This window comes from Megascapheus bottae, chromosome 20 (genome assembly GCF_031878675.1).
Source record: "Megascapheus bottae isolate mThoBot1 chromosome 20, mThoBot2.hap1, whole genome shotgun sequence".
In the NCBI taxonomy this organism is placed as follows: domain Eukaryota; kingdom Metazoa; phylum Chordata; class Mammalia; order Rodentia; family Geomyidae; genus Megascapheus; species Megascapheus bottae.
The window spans coordinates 4,719,141-4,735,301 of NC_143528.1; the positions used below are offsets into that span (position 1 = coordinate 4,719,141).

General features: G+C 45.0%; 1 protein-coding gene across 2 annotated transcripts in view; it reads left to right on the top strand.

Moving 5' to 3' along the window:
* Window positions 1-455: 455 nt before the first annotated feature.
* Window positions 456-16,161, top strand: part of Rab11fip1 (RAB11 family interacting protein 1) — a 36,573-nt gene continuing 20,867 nt past the window's right edge. For both annotated transcript variants that reach the window (XM_090353920.1, XM_090353921.1), the window contains exon 1: window positions 456-832. In XM_090353920.1, the coding sequence (XP_090210046.1) occupies window positions 456-832 (377 nt within the window). The remainder of the gene's footprint in view (window positions 833-16,161) is intronic.

Below are 16,161 nucleotides of genomic sequence, written 5' to 3' on the forward strand. Positions count from 1 at the left end.
GAGACCTCACGGTGTTCCAGAGCAGGTGAAGCAGAACGGAAAACTTGAATGCACTTTTATCTTTTTCAATAATTCTAGCGGGCGATGGCTATCTTATTTCATGGATGAACAGCCTTAAAGATATTAACTAATCTACCCAAGGCCATCCACCTGCCATCAGGTGATGCTTTGGGCTGTGACACCCTTAGGCTACTGAGGGCCTCTCAGGATTCTTGAGGCCTCGCCCCTGCTCACGTGACCCCCCCTCCCGCCCACGGATCCTCTCCAGTCCCGCCCCTGGCGCCCCAAGCCGCCCCTGGACAACAGGTTGGGGAGGGCGGAGGGACGGGGCAGATGGGGGCGTGGCCATGAGGGGGCGTGGCCGGAAGCCTTAAAGGGGCCGGGGAGGCGGAGCTGGCCGTACAGGCAGCGGGCCGCAGTTCTCTCCTGGCGTCTGAGCTGGCTGCGGTGTCACCATGTCCCTGGCGGCCTCGGCGGGCAGGGGCCCGGGGACCCTATGGTCCCCAACCCACGTGCAGGTGACGGTGCTGCAGGCGCGGGGTCTGCGGGCTAAGGGCCCGGGGGGTACGAGCGACGCGTACGCGGTGATCCAGGTGGGCAAGGAGAAGTACGCCACCTCGGTGTCGGAGCGCAGCCTGGGCGCGCCGGTGTGGCGGGAGGAAGCCACCTTCGAGCTGCCGCCGCTGCTGGCGTCCGGGGCCGCGCCCGCCGCCGCCGCCACCCTGCAGCTCACCGTGCTGCACCGCGCGCTGCTGGGCCTCGACAAGTTCCTGGGCCGCGCCGAGGTGGACCTGCGCGAGCTGCACCGGGACCAGGGCCGCAGGAAGAAGCAGTGAGTGCGGGTCGGGGGGGGGTGCGGGGGGAGCCGGGCCTTCGGAGGGCGCCCTCCGCCACGAGGTGCCGTTCCCGGTGTGGGGCTTTGGGAAAGCTGGGCGCGGTTGTGAATCTGCGGGGCGCCTCCGGTAAACCGGGGAATACTTCTTAGGGACGTCTCTGATGCTCGCTCTACCTTCTGGGTGTTTTACCGAGCAGCACACCTTCCCTGAACTCGGGAAATTAACTGGGGGAAGGAAGTCCCAGGACGCCTCCAGAGTGGGGCCATTACCGTGGGGGCGGCTGGAGGAGGGGGCGGGGAAGGGGAAAAGCCACCGGTCTGTGGTGCCAACTCCCACCCCTACCTGAGTTTGTGCCTCCAGCAAGAGTAGTTTGGTGTTTTCCCCTGGGTTCCAAAGTAGTAGGGATTTCACAGCGATGGATGGCTTCAGGGTCCAGCTCCTGGCTGGACTGAACGGGGCATTGGTCCTCCTTGGAGTCTGCCCTACCATCCAGGGGACGGTTCTCTCTCAGGGTACCTCACTACACCAGAAAGCTGGGCAAAACCCAGGCCAGAGCTCACTGTTGCGGATTTACTTATTCCCATTAGCAGGTGTTTGGAAAGGCCAGCGAGTTATCCCAGGGAACATCTGTTTGTCTAATGTACCAAAGCTAGTCTTGATTGACCCAACTAGTTACTTTGCTTGACCTAAAAGGTGCCAGCCAGGCATCTTAGCACCCATAACCCTGCAATATATTGAAGCACACTGATTGACTCAGTGTGAATTAGAGAGAATACTTTAGCTTTTCCTTGTGGTGATGGGAACAGGAAAAGCCAGAGGCTTCCTGGTTACCCTGAGGGTGGGCTCAGTTTCAGGGAGTGTGTTTGCCCTTGGAATATCTGATTACAGATGAATAGGCATTTCTAAACTCAAATCAGATAAAAATGGAGACTCTTGTGAAGATGGAGGGAGTATCTCTTAGCATCAGCTTACAAGCCAGAAGGCTGTTGAGAGTTTTTTGTTAAGGAGCAGTTGGCTGTTGACCACTTTTTGTCTTGCCTCCTCTTAAGATGTAAGGATGTTATTCGCTTCTGTCTTTGCCATCTGTTTCTCTTTGACAGCTAGATCCCATCTCCCTACCAAAGATGGGGATTTCAGAGTCTTGGGTCTGATGTCTTCTGTGAACCTGACTCATTGTTGGCTTGCTCAGGGTCACCATTTCCCTATTTGTAAATGGGGCATGTTGCCAGACTTAATTGATGTTTGTAAGGTGTTTCTGCGATTCTGGACTCAGGAAGCCAGTGTTAAGAGTCAAAAGGTTCTGTATTGCTTTGTGAGAAATGAAATTTTCCTAAGCTGCCTTTGGGAATTAAGACTCTGTATTTTCATTTTTCCCATCTTCATGGTAGTACTAAATCCACAATGGTCAATTCTGTTTCTATTACAAGAGTTCATTGTGACTTAGAAAATCTTGCTTAATTAGGCTGGGAGTTTGGCCTAGTGGTAGAGTGCCTGCCTAGCATGCACAAAGACCTGGGTTCAATTCCTCGGTACCACATACATAGAAAAAAGCTGGAAGTGGTGCTGAGGCTTAAGTGATAGAGCTCTAGCCTTGAGAAAGCCCAAGGACAGTGCTCAGGCCCTGAGCTCAAGCCCAGGACTGGCAAAAAAAAAAAAAAAAAAAAAAAGAAAATCTTGCTTAATTAATGTTTTTTTTTTTTGTCACCTCAGTGGAATGCTTCCTGCTCCTCTACGAGTAGTAGGTGAAATCACCATCTACCACTTCTGGGGGTTTCCAAAGAGTTAGTTTAACACAGTTCAACTAAGTTGTCTTCATTCCTCATTTTGTCACTAGGATATCCTAAGATAGCTGAGATGTGGAGAGTATGATATGTTCTAAAAGGCAAAAATTTTAACAGGAAGAAACTAATTGAACTGGTAAAGTCATTCAAACTAGTTATTAATATTAATGGTTTGACTCCACGTTAGATATTGCAAACTAGAAAAAGAACAAAAGCTAAAATCCTGGTTTGAAGAGAGAGAGAGGGGGAGAGGGAGAGGGAGGGAGGGAGGGAGGGAGGGAGGGAGAGAGAGAGAGAGAGAGAGAGAGAGAGAGAGAGAGAGAGAGAGAGAGAGAGAGAGAGAGAGAGATCAGTTCCTAGCAAAAAAGGGTTGCCTCAACAGAACATGACTTTCGTCATTGGTCCAGATGCTGAAACTCAAGAGCCATCAGAGCATTAAAACCCAGCCTTGCTCATGTTCCCACTTACTTTCTTATGAAAGCCTCCACCTATCAAGTTAATTTGCAGTCAAGAGAATGTGTTTTTTATCATCATCACAAGTGTAGTGTGATGATGCACACTTTTAAAACACTAAGATGACACATAGATAGGACATATTTAATAGGAAGCATGTGTGACCTTTATGTAGGAAAGGCATTGTTTCATCTGGTACAGACTAGGGTCTCAGAGGGTCTTTGTTTAGTGGGGGTCAGGGCAGTACAGGACCTCAAGCAAATAAGGTCCAAGGATATTCTAAAATGTAGATGTTTGAAAGAACTGGATATTCTAAAGTATAGATATTTGAAAGAACTGTAAGTGAACTCAGATGTTGGAATAAATTGACAGTTGAAAAATTGGGATTATTAAAAGGAAATAGGGAGTTGAACTTTATAACTTGAGGGTAGGGATGTGAGGAGGAAAATGATGGAAGGGGTGACAGTGATCAAGATACATTGTAATAATAGCCTGACTAATGGAATTTTATTTTCCTTGTTCAACTACTTATAATGAGAATGGAGGAAAAAGCAATAGGGCTAGGTATTTGTTTTTCTAGGGTAGATTCAGAGAAATCGCTTAGCCATAGAGGTAAATAATTCCCACATAATAAGCAATCAGGCTTTGTGCTTATACTTTTAGGCTTCCTATGCCTGTTTTTGTAACAGGTTAGAAATTTTAAGCAGTATTCTTGCTGGTGTTTGTTGTTTTGTTTTTCTTGGAATTTCTCTTAAAGATACTGTTGGGACTTCCTGGAAGCCCTCCCACTTATCCCCCTTACTTCACTGATGAAAACTAAGCTTGGTGTGCAAGACTGAATTCTTGGTACATACAGGAGCAAACAACCTTACCTTGCTATGACAACTGGAGAAGAGTATGTAAGACCTGTCAATAGTAGAAGAGGTTCCTTGTGTTTTTTTTTTATGATAATTCTTAGCATTTTAGAAACTTCTAACTGCTTTTTCTTCTCTCTCTCTCTCTCTCTCTCTCTCTCTCTCTCTCTCTCTCTCTCTCTCTCTCTCTCTCTCTCTCTCTCCCCCTCTCTTTTTGGGCCTGGGGATTGAACTCAAGGCCTGTGTTCTTGGGCTTTCTCAAGGCTAGTACTCTATCACTTGAGCCACCCACCCACTTCTAATATGTGTGTTTGTGTGTATGTGTTTGTGGTACTGAGGAATCAAATCTAAGGCTTTATGCATGCTAGACAAGCACTCTACCACAAGGCCATGCTCCTTGCCCCCAATTGCCTTTTCTTTTATCATTTTTACAGTTCATTTAGATCATTTTTAATATCTGCTATGGGAGCCGGGAGTTTGGCCTAGTGGTAGAGTGCTTGCCTAGCATACACAAAGACCCGGGTTCGTTTCCTTGGTACCACATACACAGGAAAAACCAGAAATGGTGCTATGGCTCAAGTGGTAGAGCTCTAACCTTGAGAAAGCCCAAGATCAGTGCTGCTCAGGCCCTGAGCACAAGCCCCAGGATTGGCAAAAAAATAAAAAAAAAAGCCTACTATGTGGCAAGTGCTGGATATGTAAACCAGTGCTGAACAAGGCAGCAGGGGCTTCTGCTTTTGGAAGCTCAGGGCCTTGTGGAGGAGTAAACATTACACAAATGAACGCAAAAGTAATCATGAATTGTGATAAGTCCTGTGGCGGAAAAGAACAGGCTATCGCAAGAGAAAAGAACAGGAAGGTCAAGATTTGAAGAAGGAGATTATGAAGTGGGTACAGTAGATGGAGTCTAGAGTCCCAGCTATTCTGAAGATTGAAGCAGGGGAATTATTTGGTCCAGGAGTTCAAGGCCAGCCTGAGCAATAGTCTTTTGGCATCTATCTGAGGAATGAAGAGGATTTCTACTGAAGAGTGAATCAAGGGGGCCTGGTAAGACACCCAGGTAGGGCTGGGGGTGTGGCCTAGTGGTAGAGTGCTTGCCTAGCATGCAGGAAGACTTGGGTTCTATACCTTGGTACCACATATACAGGAAAAGCTGGAAGTAGTGCTGTGGCGCAAGTGGTAGAGCTCTAGCCTTGAGTAAAAAGTGTCCAAAGGGGGCCGGGAGTTTGGCCTAGTGGTTAAAGTGCTTGCCTAGCATGCACGAAGACCCGGGTTCGATTCCTCGGTGCCACATACATAGAAAAAAGCCAGAAGTGGTGCTGAGGCTCAAGTGGTAGAGCTCTAACCTTGAGAAAGTCCAAGGGCAGTGCTCAGGCCCTGAGCTGAAGCCCAGGACTGGCAAAAAAAAAAAAAAAGTGTCCAAAGATAGTGCCCAGGCTCTGAGTTCAAACCCCAGGCCTGGCAAAAGAAAACAAAAGGGCTGAGAGTTTGGCCTAATGGTAGCGTGCTTGCTTAGCATGCATGAAGATCCAGGTTCAATTCCTCAGTACCACATACAGAGAAAAAGTCAGAAATGGTACTGCAGCGCAAGTGGTAGAGCTCTAGCCTTGAGAAAGCCCAAAGATAGGCCCTGAGTTCAAGCCCCAGGACCAGAAAAAAAAAAAAAAAAAGAGACAGAAACCTGTAAAGGCTAGAGCACTTTGCAACTTAAGAGGATTATGTAGGATGAAGCTGAAGAGAAAGGGATAGCTTTATTTAAGAGAATAGAGCCAGGCCTTCTTACTGTGCACACCTGTAATTCTTGCTACTCAGGAAGCTAAGATTTGAGTTCAGGATTCAAAGGCAGCCTGGGCAGACAAATCCAAGATTTCTCATCGACAGTTAACTGGCAAAAATCCAGAAGTGGAGGTATATAGCTCAAGTGGTCGAGTACCAGCTTCAAGTGCAAGAAAAAGTCAAGGAAGAACTTGCTCCTGAGTTCAAGCCCCAAGATAAGCACCAAAAAAAAAAAAGGAGAAAGATAATGTCATCCAGTTGTGGCTTTCAGAAATACTTTATGGGGGGCCGGGAGTTTGGCCTAGCAGTAGAGTGCATGCCTAGCATGCACAAAGACCCAGGTTCGATTCCTTGGTACCACATACATAGGCAAAAGCCGGAAGTGGTGGTGAGGCTCTTGGCCTAACTGAAGTGGTACAGAAGGTGTGAGAGAGGAAGTAATAAGAATGAACAAGTAAAATAAAGAGAGCTTGGTGTTGAAAGTGAACCAGGAAGTGGCGGCTGCTTTCTTTCCCCAACAGTCACTTTGATACTAGGGTGAGGTCATCATGGGCAGTGCCATTTGCGAGTTGAGTTGTAGCAAATGACTAGGCTATGCCATTGAAACTAGGGTGTATATAAGTCTCCCAGAAGTTTCTATTTTAGTGCAGGCCAAGCCTTTGTTCTGTGATCTAGTAGCAACTGTAATCTTGTTGGTGTTCTCTATGCAGCTGATGATGTCACTGCTTCAGAAACTATAGGATCAAGGAAAAGAAGAAGTAAGATGTAACAGCAGGTGCCAGGAATGGGGGGCCCATGCCCACAATCCTCAGTACTTAAGAGGCCGAGATCCAAGGTTCACAGCTAAGCTGGATAGAAAGTCTGTGAAATTCATCTCCTGTTAACCACCAAAAAGTGGGAGATGGAGGTGTGGTTGAAGTGACAGAGCTCCAGCCTTGAGTGAAAAGGCTGAGAGCATGATATTCTGAGTTCAAGCCCCATGACTGGCAGGCACACACATATTACCACCGCTTTCCCTACCCCCCACAAAAGGTTTAAACCCATAAATGAAATGTAAAATTCTCAAATAAATGAACTGCTTAATTAATGTCATCAACTTTAGCATGTATTTTCTGGCATAACTCTTCCTCCCTTCAACCATATCTTAAATAGCTAGTAAAATCCTGTAGTGTTCGTTGTTGTGCATCCTACTTTTTTTTTTTTTTTTTGTGGGTCATGGGGCTTGAACTCAGCCTGAGCGCTTCAGCTCAAGGCTACTGCCCTACCCTTGAGCCAAGCCCCACTTCAGGTTTTCTAGAGGTTAGTTGGAGATAAGAATCTCAGGTCCTTTTGTGCCCGGGCTAGCTTTGAACCTTGATCTTTAGATCTCAGCCTCCTGAGTAGCTAGGGCCTTCTACTCTTGAAGGAACAACTAGCTCAGGCTTAGCTCCAGAAGGACCAAGGAGCTCAGGCCATATAGATAGATAGGAGAGTGAGAGGAGGTCATTTGAAGTCTTACCTTCCTTTCAGAGCAATTCCCAGGCTGCTCTTTGGTTCTGGATCTTGGCAGATCTCTATACCTTGAGGAACTTTGAATTCCAACAAAACAACACCCAGCCTTTGTGTTGGCAAAGTGAGTCTTGCTTCCTCTAAGGTGTCCTGGGTTGGCTTTCATGACACTTCTAGACTCAGAAGACCTAGCCTGACTTTGGCCTATTTTTCCAAAGACAGGGACCATTTCTATCTGTTCTTTGCTATGTGACCTAATGCAGGGGCTCAGTCAACATCTCTGGAGTGGCTGAGTGGCTGGAAGTGTCCTGCAGGCCAGGTGGCAGTTTGCCTGGGTGAATTACATTTAGCTAGGTAAGCAAAGCTCTGCCTTTCAGTTTCCCAGCCTGGGATTCAGTGCTGTGATTGATTACTACCCCTCCCCACCTCCCGCTTTTTTTTTAAACACTGAAGACACAAGGTTACCTCTGTGACCGTGTGTGTAATGAAGCCTTTTGCTAAGGAGCCAGTTTCACCCACAAATGAGAAGAGAAATTCTTTCCCTGCTGGGAGAGATATGTTGATAATCTAGTAAAAAAAAAAAAAAAATTCAAGGGCTTGAGTCTCCAGGGTGTCCCTGGGGGAATACTTTTAGGAATGTGCTTGTGGGGAGATAAAAAAGGCAGCTGTGATGATCTGGTCTTGAATTTGCCTTTGAATTGCCTAGAGGAAAGGCATTTATAAGAAATACCAGAGAAATATTTCTAGAGGTGTGACTGCCACTTACATCACTTTTGTTGGGCACTTTTATGAATAAGGACATGGCTAGCCTCTAGATAAGACAATAAGGGTTCTAGAAGTAATGGTCTAAAAAGCCTCTTGTCATCGAATCCATGTCCTCTATGTGGGCAGCTGGCAGCACGGCTGTCCCATGGTTATAACGTCTTCCAGAACGTATCTCCTATAGCACTATTCCTTTCTTTTCTTGGTCAGCAAACATGATTAGTATATATTGCCACATAATTGAACTGCTCATTTTACTAATCATTTATTAAAAATGAACAATTTGTGTGTATGTGGTGTGGGGGGTGGGGGTCATGGGGCTTGGAACTCAGCCTGGGCTCTGTCTCTAAGCTCTTCAGCTCAAGGCTACCATCCTACCCCTGGGCCTGAGCACTGTCTCTGAGCTCTTCAGCTCAAGGCTACCACCCTACCCTTGAACCAAGCCCCATTTCCCAATTGGAGATAAGAGTCTCTGGTCTTTTTGTGCCCAGCCTGGCTTTGAACCTTGATCCTCAGATCTCAGCCTCCTGAGTAACTAGGATTACTGGTGTGAGCCACCTTGCCTGGCTAAAAATGAACAATTTCTTAATGCTTTTGTTGTTGTTGTTGTTGTTTTTCCCCTGCTTTGGACTTAGTGTGATTGCAAGATAAATCACAGATTTCTCTGCTTCCTTGCCAGGAACTCTCAGAACATGAGTCTGTTTATGGGGTGAGGAAAGTGAACTGAATGTCCTTTGATGTTGGTCATGCACAAGTTTGTTTTCTTTTGTCCTGGTCCAGGGATGTGAGTCAAATCATTGCGTTTTCTTTTCCATCCTTAAAATCTCTCTGCTTGAGAGAACCCCACAGTTGGCATGCTGTTCTTTGGTAGATCAAATCTAATGCATCAGTGGCCCTTAGGTCTGGATTGCAGGTGAGATCCTGGATCTGATGGGAGAGTATTAATCTCTGTGTCCTTTCTGAGATCTGATTAAACCTTGCAAGTAGATGAGTGCAGGCATGATAGTCTTACATGTTTAAATGTGCTAATTTTCCTAATTTATAGAGAATCTTCAATATTTTTTCCTTCGGCCTTCACCAAAAAATCTCCTGTTGGTTCTCACTTGGAAAGATTGGTCCACACACTTTAGTGAATTTTACCCTGTAATATCTGAGCAAATGGGAGCCCTGTTTCTCATTTCTTCCTGTTTAGAACTGAAAGATTCTGTGAGGGTGGCTATGTGTCTCTCAAGAAGTTGCAGGAAATATACTCTGATCATGGTGTTTTTAAAACCTTTTATAATTTTGGAAATTATATAATTCAAACCAAGTGTGTAGGTGAATCTTTTCTTACTCCCTTCCAAAGAAAGTCCATTGTTACTTATATTGTATTTGGTGACTAAGTTGATGTATTAGACAATGTAGTCAGAACTATTAATACCGTGGTCTGCTAACATGGTTCAAGTGCTCTACAGTGCTTGTCTAGCAAGTACCAGACCCTAAGTTCAAACCATAGTACTGCCAAAGCATATATGCTTCCCTACATTTTCTTTTAGCAGCAACCTTTTGAAGGGTAAACTGGAGTATTTGTACTTCACAGAATAATATGATAGTCTTTAGAATCAATACTATCAAGACTGTAAGGCAAGCACATGTCACGGGCTACAAAGTAACCTGTGCACACTAGTTACAACTAAATAGTAATTATGGCTGCATCCAGACACTGTCTCCAGCACCTCTTCTGTATGAAACCATCTGATCTTCATGAGGGCCTCATGAGGTAGATGCGCTAAAGCCTTTCCAAAGAGGCAGCTGGAGTCAGAGGGAGATAAATATCTTGCCTAAGGTCTCTCAGCTAATGATTGGCAATAAGAAGAAAAGTTATAAAAATAGTAATAGATTAGTATAGGATTCAGTGATTTTTTTTTTTTTGGTCAGTCATGAGGCTTGAACTCTGGGCCTGGACACTATCCAGTTCAGGACAACTGAGCCACAGGGCCATTTCTGGTTTTCTGGTGGTTAATTGGAGATTAGAGTCTCACAGACTTTAATGCCTGGGCTGGCTTTGAACCGTGATCCTGATATCTTAGCCTCCTGAGAAGCTAGGATTATAGACTTGAGCCACTGGCCCCTGACTGGCCTTGAATATTCTATCAGGAATTCCTACCTCAGTCTCCTGAGTGCTAAACCAGCACTACAATGGCTGGCCATATTGTTTGTTTGTTTGTTTGCTTATTTTTGCCAGTCCTGTAGCTTGAGCTCAGGGCCTGAGCATTGTCCTTGGGCTTTCTCAAGGCTAGCACTCTACCACTTGAGCTTCAGCACCACTTCTGGCTTTTTCTATGTATGTGGGGTGCTGAGGAGTTGAACCTGGGTCTTCTTGGATGCTAGGCAAGCACTCTTACCACTAGCCCAAACTCCCAGCCCCAAGGCTGGCCAGATTTTAACTCTAAAGAATTTCTCACTTGATGCTGGTGTCTCATGCCTGTAGTCCTAGCTATTCAGGAGGCTGAGATCGGAGGACTGTGGTTCAAAGCTAGCCTAGGCAGAAAAGTCCCTTGAAACCCCTACCTCCAGTTAACAATTCAAAAACTAGAAGTGGAGCTGTGGCTCAAAGTAGTTCAGAGCACTAGCCTTGATAAAAGAGCTCAGGGACAACTCCTAGGCCCTGAGTTGAAGTCCCACGACTGACCAAAAGAAGAAAGAAAGAAAGAAAGAAAGAAAGAAAGAAAGAAAGAAAGAAAGAAAGAAAGAAGCAAAGAAAAAGCTATAGGCCCCAAAGCATTTGAAACCTTCCTTATTTATACTCTGCTCCCTACCATCTCATTTACCCATTCTTAACGTTTAGTTTGGTGACGACAAATATTCTTCCAGTGCTGCTGAGGTACTATTTTAGAGACCAGGGTTAGAAAATGAACATCAGTTGTCCTCTGCTGTCAGTATTGACCAGTTCTTCCAGCAGTTGACCATGGGTCAGGGAAAGGTCTATATTCATTAAACAAAACTTGTTAAACTGCATAGCTTTAGTAAAATACACTCTGCCCAAGTTTTATAGGGTTTTATAGGTCATAAACATTTCAGTCCTTGTCTGCTCCACATTGCATCTACGCTAATAGGGGAAGAGACTGGACATTGCAACTCAATTCAAATGGACATGAGTTTCTTTTTAGATCCCTTTTGGGTGTCCTCACACACTTACCGCAAGATATTCCACTTTACTAATTAATTCAGTCATTGAAAAAAGTGTGTGTGTGTGTGTGTGTGTGTGTGTACACAAACTTGAATTCAGGGCCTCACATTCTCACTTGTCTTTTTTTTTTTTTCCAAGTCTGGTGTTCTACCACTTGAACCACAGTTTCACCTTCAGCTTTTTGGAGGCTAATTTGAGATAAGGGTCTGATGGGCTTTGCTGCCTAGATAGGCTTCAAATGGTAATCCTCAGATCTCAGCCTCCTGAGTGGCTGGGTATGATCCACCAGCACCCAGTATGTATATTATTTTTGTATCAGTACTTAAACTCCGTGCCATTCAGCTCTTGTTTGACTTCTTTTGCTCTTGGCTGATGTTGCGTGAACCATATCTCCAGTCCTCTGCTTTATTTCTAATCTCCACTGAAGATGGTACCCAAGTCCTTTTGTAAAGTACCTTGAATGAGGCCTGGTACATACTCTGTAAGGTGTTGCTCTGTTCTTCCTGCTTCTCTCCTCACCTGAGGCTACATTCCCCTGGGTGGTGACTCTTGGTTACCGTGGGAATGACTCACATCTCAGGTTGTATTTGAGGTTTGGCCTCAAAAGGAAAGTAGGCAGTCTATACTGATCCTGGAGTCTAAACTGCACACATCCCTTGAGCTGAAGACTGATCCATCTCAAATGTGGCAGCCATGCATAGAGCTTCAGCTCGTTGGCTGTCCCTCACCTGGAGCTTCCTAAAGTTTATTTGAGGATTTGTGGTTGTTTTGCTAAATAGTCTGTAAGTACATGGCTCTGGCAGCTTCCTTAGGGTTTAAACTAGCTGAGAACCTTATTTGCCATGGAATTGAGTACTTGCTCACTCGGAGTGTTTTTTCCTGTGAAATTATTTTTGTATACTTCCCAGTGAGAAAAGTTGCCTTGAAATTGTCCTGATATTCAAAATGAGAAATTGGACAGTAGTTGCACCAGTGCATTTGACACTTTGTGATATGTGGTGACTCGTGGTGTAGTCTACCAGAACGTAAGCATGTGTGGGCTGAATCTCAGAAGCCAGCATTTCTCGCTGTGGATCTGCCCTCCAGAATGTTTTGGAGGAAAAACATGTTTTCTTCAACTGCAGAAAGACATACCAGACAGTCCTTTCCCAGCCAGTATAAATCCTATCCGTCTACAGGGATGCACCAGGAGACAACATTTCTCTGCCACAGAAACCCCATTGCCTCACTTTGTGGCAGTCCAGTGAGCGACTACTGGGATCCACTTTTGTTGTTGTTATTGTTGGTTGTTGAGATTGAACTCAGGCCTTGGGCACTGTACCTGAGCTTTTCCTTTGAAGGCTAGCACTCTATCACTTTGAGCTACAACTTCAATTCTAGTTTTCTGGTGGTTAATTGGAGATAAGAGTCTCATGAACTTTCCTATCTGGGCTGGCTTTGAACCATAATCCTCAATCTCAGCCTCCTGAGTAGCTAGGATTACAGATGTGAGCCTCTAGTGTTCGGCCTGGGATCAGCTTTCTGAGTGAGATGCTGACTCTATGTTCTTTTGCAAATAGACCCTAAGAATTGGCTATGGTTGGGTTCCAGAATGACTGAAAGGAACCCTGAAGATTTTGAGGTGGATCCAGGTACCAGCCCCCAAGCTGACCTACTCAGAAGGCAGGTCCTAGGTCCAAAGCCTGTTTCCTCCTAAATTCTGGGATTACATGTATCTCCTTATCCTTTTCTCTTGCAATAGTGGGGACTGAACTCATGGCCTTGAGCTTTCTGGACAAGTCCTTTTGAGCTATGCCCTCAGCCCTATTTCTCTTTTTCAGGTATCTTTTAGAAAGTATAAGAAGTGGCCAGGTGTGATGGCTCATGCCTATAATCCTAGCTACTCAGGAGGCTGAGATCTGAGGATCCTGGTTCAAAGCCAGCCTGGACACTAAGTCTGTGAGAATCTTATCTCCAATTAACCACTAGAAAAGTGGAAGTGGATCTGTGGTTCAAGGGGTAGGGCCAAGAGTTGAAGATCTCAGGGACAATGCCCAGGCCCAGAGTCTAAGACCCTTGACACACACACACACACACACACACACACACACACACACACACACACACACACACACACACACGTACGTATAGGAAATGTAAATGATGATGTAGTTTTAGCTATTGCCTTACCTGCCCTCTGTCTCCTACAGAGATGACAGCAATAGAGTAGGCCGTTTGGATGACACATTTTTTTGCTTGTATATGCTGTAACTGTTACTTGGGAGATTATAAAATGGATAACAGTAGTTATCTCTGGGAGGAGGACTGAGGGGCCAAAAGAATGAAAAGTTTATTCTGTGTGGTTGCAGTTTTTTATCCTCTATCTGTTTACTTTAAAATATGGTTTTATGGGCCAGGTATGTGGCTTAGTGGTAGAGTGCTTGCCTAGCATGCAGGAAGCTCTGGGCTGGATTCCTCAGTACAACATACATAGAAAAAGCCTGAAGTAGTGCTGTGGCTCAAGTGGTCGAGAGCTAGCCTTGAGCAAGCTCAAAGACAATGCCCAGGCCCTGATTATAAGCCCTAGGACTGGAAATAAGATAAAATATGGTTTAGGGCAGAAGGTATAGCTCAGCAATAGAGTATATACTTTGCTAGCACAGACAGGGCCTGAGTTTCATCCCCAGCAAGATCCCAAAAGACTTATAAATCATCTGTCAATTTCGTATGTTTAAAGATCCATATATATATACATATAATATATATATATATATTGTTTTTTTTAACTCAGGGCCTGGAGCTGGTCTGTAAGCTTTTTTGTTCAAGGCTAGTGCTCTATTGCTTTTGCAACAGTCACTTCTGGCTTTTTTTTTTTTCCTGGTCAGTTGGAGATAAATGGATTTTTCCCCCTTAGGCTGGTTTCAAACCAAGATCTTCAGATTTCAGTCCCCTGAGTAGCTAGGATTAGAGGCCTGAGCCACCCACATTTGAGGAGCAAAAGGCTGAGTTTTAAGTATAAGTTAAAAAAAAATAAAACATACTGGTTTATAGAAAGGATCATTTAATTACTTCTTTGGGGAGGCGGGGATGAAATGTTCTTTGTTCTTTCAGATTATAGGCTTAAAAATAAACTTGTTACTTTAGGATTATACCTTCCTTTCTGTACTCTGCCCTTTGGACAGGAAAATGAAGCCAGCCTTGATTTCTGAGATAAGTCCAGCTTTGTGGGTAGCGCCTGTGAAAGGGAGTGCTGGGTACACCCCTCCTGCCACTGTATGCTGGGTAGCTGTGCTGAGACTGCGTCATTTATGAACTGCTGCTCTTCCATGAACTGAAAGACATGGAGAGAGACACTGACAAACTGAACGGATCCTAATGGGAAACCCATAACCTGGTGTTGATTTGGGATCTCTAGGATGAGACATTGATGGATGGTGGCCCCTACTTGTCTCCTGCATTTTCGTGTGTGACAAATATCCCTTACTTACCCAGTTTCTCCCTTTCTAGCTTTAATGAATCCAGCACAGATTTTTTTTTAAAAATGTTGAAGATCCATTTTCTGGATTGCCTACCTGCCTATGACTCTGGGTGTTTTGCCATCCTCTCAACATCCCTGTAGCTGGACTAGGCTATTTAGTGTTTGGTTTTAGGTTTGCTTGGGAAAGGAGATAGTAAGGACAGATTGAGTTTCTGTTTGTACCTCTTAGTGGACCTGGAAGCTTTCTAAACAAAGTCTCCCTTATGGGTGAGATAGGAGAGAATGATAGATGGGCAACATTGGTCATGATATATTATACTTACAAACGGAATCCCCTTGGGCACATGCCGGTAATCCTAGCTTCTAAGGAGGCTGAGATCTGAGGATTGATGATCAAACCCATCCCAGGCAGGAAAGTCCATGAGACTCTCTAAAAAGCTAGTCGTAGAACTGTGGCCAAGCTATCCTTGAGGAGGAAAAAACAAACAAAACAATACCCGGGTCCTGAGTTCAAGCCCCATTATGGGCATGCATGCATATGTACACTCTCTCCTCCTCTCTCTCCCTTCCTCCTCCCCCCTCTCTCTCCCTTTCCCTCCCTCCCTCTCCCTCACCTTCTACTCTCTTCACTAACCATAATTAAAAACAAAAGAAAAAAAAATCCTACTTTAGTGCCCAACCAAAGCTTATGGTAAAACCAGCCCTTGGCAAAGTTGGGGCTTGATGGTTTGCTCACTGGCCTTATAACTTGTAGAAAGACAGACCTAGTCCCCCAAATAGCCAAGCGGCATTCTTAGAAGATCTTTAAAGTTTCATCTCTGAAGAGGAGGGCTGGCAGAGAGTGGGTGGAGGGAAGGGCTGGTGGAGAAAGCCCTGTGGCCTCTCTCCCCTGGCAGGGTGGGCAGGCAGAGGTGAAGCCTCTGCTCCCTGTGGCCTCTGCCACTTCTCCTTTTGGGTGCCTACTACTGGTGTTTACAAAAGCTGCTTCATCACCAAGCTACTGCTAACCACATGACCATCAGAGGAGGAAAAATACAAATAATGCTCTCAGCGTCTAAATGACAAATATGCAAAGTATTTCAGGCCAGGTCTTAGAAAACGTGTTGAAAAGAAAAACACAAGGCTGGCTAGGGAGAGAAATTGGCTTCCAAGACTTTGTATCTTCTAGCACAGAACACTTGTCTCTCACCTGTGATGGTAGATTAAAAACCGTAAAAGTTTCAAAATAGTAGTTCACATCTTGGCTCTATTTTGTCAATTTACTTTAAGTTCTTAATGATTATATGTTAGGCTTTGTATACTCATATGATTCATAATTGAGAGCAAGCTATAGTGGGGTTTTCCACTTTTCCTTACTGGGAGCCATTGAAATTAGAAGCTTATGGGCTACAGGTGGACCTCAGTGGTAACGCTCTTTCTAGCACAGTCAAGACCCTGAATTCCATCTCCTGAAGAGCAAACCAAAACTTTGAGCCACACCCCAGTATCCCCTCCCTGTAAACTTAGCAACTCAAGTGGCTGAGATCTGAGGATCATAGTTTGAACAGCTTAGCTAGAAAAGTCTGAGACTCTTATGCCCAATTAA